We start from the raw sequence: 3,842 nt of genomic DNA, 5'->3' as shown, positions 1-3,842 counted from the left end.
TATTGTAGTAGTAGAGCAGTTGATGTCACTGGAAAATGCTTGGTGATGGTATATAGGATCTTTTTGTGCAAGGGTAACAACTTTCGTGGCTCTATGATTATGTTGAAATAAAAAGTTAAAAAGAAAAATGACCTAAAGATAGTACCCACATGTCTAGAATATAGCAATACAGCGAATATTCAAGATGTATTGCAGTCTAGAAAATGAAAAACTTAATGTGACACATCTTATTAGACAGCTATTTTTGCCATCTATCACAAAAATTAACTGTTTTCTTTATAGCTTATCTACTCCCAGGTCAATTTTTTTAAATATTCTGGTTGGATAGAGACATTTTACACAATAAATTTGTATTCTTTGTCTAAAGCCGCTTTCTAAATTGACTGTAGATAGATAGAGGTGGTTATTATCTGTATAGCTAGGACAAAACCAGCTATTCCTCTTACTGGCTGTGTGATAGAAAGAAAGTCTCACCTCTTCACTTCTGCCTCAGTGGCTCATCTGAAAATTGGCATAAGAGAATCTACTTCAAATGTGAAATGAGGTAGGATTGAATAAGTTAATGTACATAAGAAATTGAACAGTGCCTGGCAAGTCTTTCATAAGGACTTCAACTATATTATTTCTGTCTTTATTTGCTAACTTTTTTTTTAATATTTACCTTTTTATTGTTTTTCAAAATAAACATTTAAAAAGCCCCAAAATGATTCACAATTCCACTGTGGTAGAAAGCTGAGTTTAGGTGAGTGAATAGCCTGTCTCCCAGGTTGTTTCATGGAGTCTTAGGAAAAATGAGGTTGGGAGAATTAGAGGCCGTTGGCCCAGTCGGGCTGGAAGAACACTTGCAACAGGGCTGGCATCAGAAGAGCTGTAGGCCCATTTGGAGCCCATGTAGGTGTTCCTGGCTCCAAAGAAGACCCTCCAATTTACTGCTGCTGTCACTGCCATTGCTGCTGTTGCCACTCCTAATGCCACAGCTCAGGCCCAAGGTACCAGTTTTGTACTTTGGGGGTTCCAATCGCTGCTCTAGCACAGGCTGGTCCAAAAGATATATGGTATCATAATTCTCAAGCATCAGTTCCGCTGGGTCCTCAGTCTGACCAGGCATTCTGCCTAAGGGGAATGTGTCCCACCGCACATCTTCCGAACTAACTTGCCATGCAGAATCCTGCAAAATTCCGCTTTTCTGGGCTAGGAGCCTGCCATTCTCAACAGTGAGGGATTCCTCCCCCATTGAAAAAGGCACCACCTCCATTCTGTCTTCATCTTCATCATCTTCATCCTCTTCATCCTCCTCCTCTTCCTCCACCTCCCACTTTTCCTGGGCCTCATTTTCATCTTCCTCCTCAAATGGATCTTCTAAGATCTCTTTCTCCTTCTCGCCTTCCTTGATATCATTAAGGTAGCCTTGCTCCTTCTTCTGCTGTGCTTCTCCTGCAGGCCCAAAGTTGGAACCTACTGGTTTAAGGTTCCAATACAAGCTATCCAGTGTGTAGGGAGAAGTCCCATAACGGGTCGTCTTGGAGCCTTCCTGTACCAGGCTGTTTTCTCCGCTCTGAGTATAAATGGAACAGACGCAGAGCAACTTCTCCTGTTCCTCATCAGGCAGGGCCTGTCCCATGGCTTTGAAGACAAGCTGAAGGAGTTGGGGACTGGCCCAGCAAGGTGAGCCTAAGCAGGATTCAATCACCCGGGGCCAATCAAGGGAGGCAGAAGAGTTGAATAGCCTCCAGCTCCTTCTCACTTCCCACTGGTTTGCAGAAAATCGTCGGGCATTTCGTCCAGTCTTGGTGTTAGCCACGATCAGTTCGATTGTCCATCTGAGGATGTAGGTAGGCCGGATCCCACTGTCCCCCAAGGTTGGCAGCTCAGAAAGCATCCTATCCAGAAGGGCCTGTGTGAAGGTCTGGGAGTGTAGGCCCCTAAGTAGGGGCTGCCAGAATTGAGAGAATGGCTTTGGCACCAGAACCTCATTCAAATCCATGTTTTCTTCATAGTCTATCTGCAAAGCTGCCAACTGCTCAAATGTGGGGATGAGAAAGCCATCATCCAGGAGTGCATCCAGCACAGCTTCCCTGTTCTCCCATGTAATGCCCTTGAGCTCTGCCAGGATACATTCTACAGATGGGGAGAGGTTATTCCATGCCTTAATGGCCTGAGGTAAATGCCTAAGTTTCTCCAGCACCTTAAATTGCTCCTCTTCATAAGATACCAAGAGTTCTCGGGCCCTCTCATATAGCTCTTTATGTCTCAGAGCCTTTTCCCAATGTGAATCAAACTCTTTGTTGCCTTCACTGCTTTCATCAGTTTTGTCATCTAGTTGTGCTCCTTTCCCTTCATGCTTAGATTTTGATTTGTGTTCTGTGACATTATCAACACTATTCTTATTCTCCTCATGATCCTCTTCATCTGTTTCTTCCCTGTTCTCCAACTCCCAGGGATCTCTCAAGCTGTTTTCCAGTTGGCGATCCCAATAGGTCTTCTGGAGCCAATTCAAAACAAAGTAACAACCTCTACGACAGTCATTTATATGGGGCATTTTCTTATGGGTCAATTCATGGCGAAGTTGAACAATCCAATCTGGAATATTCACCTCTTGAGCCAGGAACCTCAGGGGGAGCTTGGCAAACTTTGTCTTCCTCTCTGAGATAAGATTCACAAACCTGACCAACGCCATGCCATAAAGTAGTCTAAGTTCATCAGTGCCCAAGCCACCAGTTACATCCATGAGCTTACAGCTTACCAGGTCAGCAGTAGAAGCCACTGCCAGGGGAAGTTCGTTTCCTAACCTGCTCCTCCACGCCGTGATGCGGTTGAGCGCGTAGCGCTGCAATTTATGGTCGTCGCAAAACAGATTAACGGTCACCTGATCCCACTCTGCCCTATTGAGCCAGGCCACCATGAGGTTCTGGGTCCACAGTTGCCCGTTCTCATTGACGCACTTTCCACACCACGCGGCCCAAATCCGATCCATTTTTCCCAGGGAACCAGACCTGGGCACTGAACTCTCCCGCCGGACTTGGTAATGTGACACTCGGACCAGTCTCCAGGTTAGCGTGCTACTAGCGACAAAATGGCTTCAGCGGCATCCATTTGCTGGCTTTTTCTCTCAATTTTATCAGATAACAAAGAATGAACCTCCATAAGGCACCAGGACCAAACAGGTGCAAGACTACTAAGTATTAGGCTAGATACAGAGGGAACAACATATTCTGGCAGCCCTAAGGGTGAGGGAAGAGCATATGGGAGGCAGGACAAAAACGGAGGTGTAGGGAGGACAAATTGGTGATGGAAATCCCCTCTGATTTTGTGTAAATATGTACCTAAAATATTATTGTCAACAATATGTAAACCACTATGATCAAAATTTTAAAAAATGAACCTCCATAAATAAATAAATGGACATGAAAAGGAACCTGTCAAATCTATTTTATATTCATTTTTTATTTTATTTCATTTAATTTTTTTGAAACTATTGTGATTTACAAATACCTTCATAGTTGGGTTTCAGACATACAATGAATCAGAGCCTGTTTCACCACCGTTTTAATCCTCCCTCCATCATGTATCCAGAGTATCCCTAACCACCACCCTTTGCCCCCCAGCCTGCCAATATAATAGGAACATTAAAGTTTAGATGGTTTAAGTTTGGGTCTCTTGATTCTATTGTTGACTTTGGCTTGGAGATTTAGTACTGTCCTTTTTTTTTTTCTCCACCAATGTACCTGAGACCACTTGACCCCTGGCCCCAATCCTTTTATATCTATGTTCTTCTTTCTCCACTCAGTTTTATTCCCCTTCCTCACTATACGTTGGAGCCAAGGGTATTTGAGACAACTCCC

The 3,842-nt window shown here is 44.0% G+C and overlaps 1 protein-coding gene across 1 annotated transcript; it reads right to left on the bottom strand.

Annotated features, from left to right (window-relative positions):
• Positions 1-643: 643 nt before the first annotated feature.
• On the bottom strand, positions 644-3,010 carry LOC126032594 (ribosomal biogenesis protein LAS1L-like). Its single transcript, XM_049790249.1, has one exon. The coding sequence runs from the start codon at positions 2,972-2,974 to the stop codon at positions 860-862; it is 2,115 nt and encodes a 704-aa protein (XP_049646206.1). The 5' UTR covers positions 2,975-3,010; the 3' UTR covers positions 644-859.
• Between the last annotated feature and the right edge of the window lie 832 nt (positions 3,011-3,842).

The sequence above is a fragment of the Suncus etruscus genome, chromosome 16, assembly GCF_024139225.1.
Source record: "Suncus etruscus isolate mSunEtr1 chromosome 16, mSunEtr1.pri.cur, whole genome shotgun sequence".
Classification (NCBI taxonomy): Eukaryota; Metazoa; Chordata; class Mammalia; order Eulipotyphla; family Soricidae; genus Suncus; species Suncus etruscus.
Note: the sequence above shows the minus strand (reverse complement) of the source record. Positions and strands in the feature narration are given on the sequence as shown.

What these genes read in the sequence shown, in the direction of transcription:
- LOC126032594 (XM_049790249.1), bottom strand. Translation starts at nt 2,974, where the DNA reads ATGGATCGGATTTGGGCCGCGTGGTGTGGAAAGTGCGTCAATGAGAAC.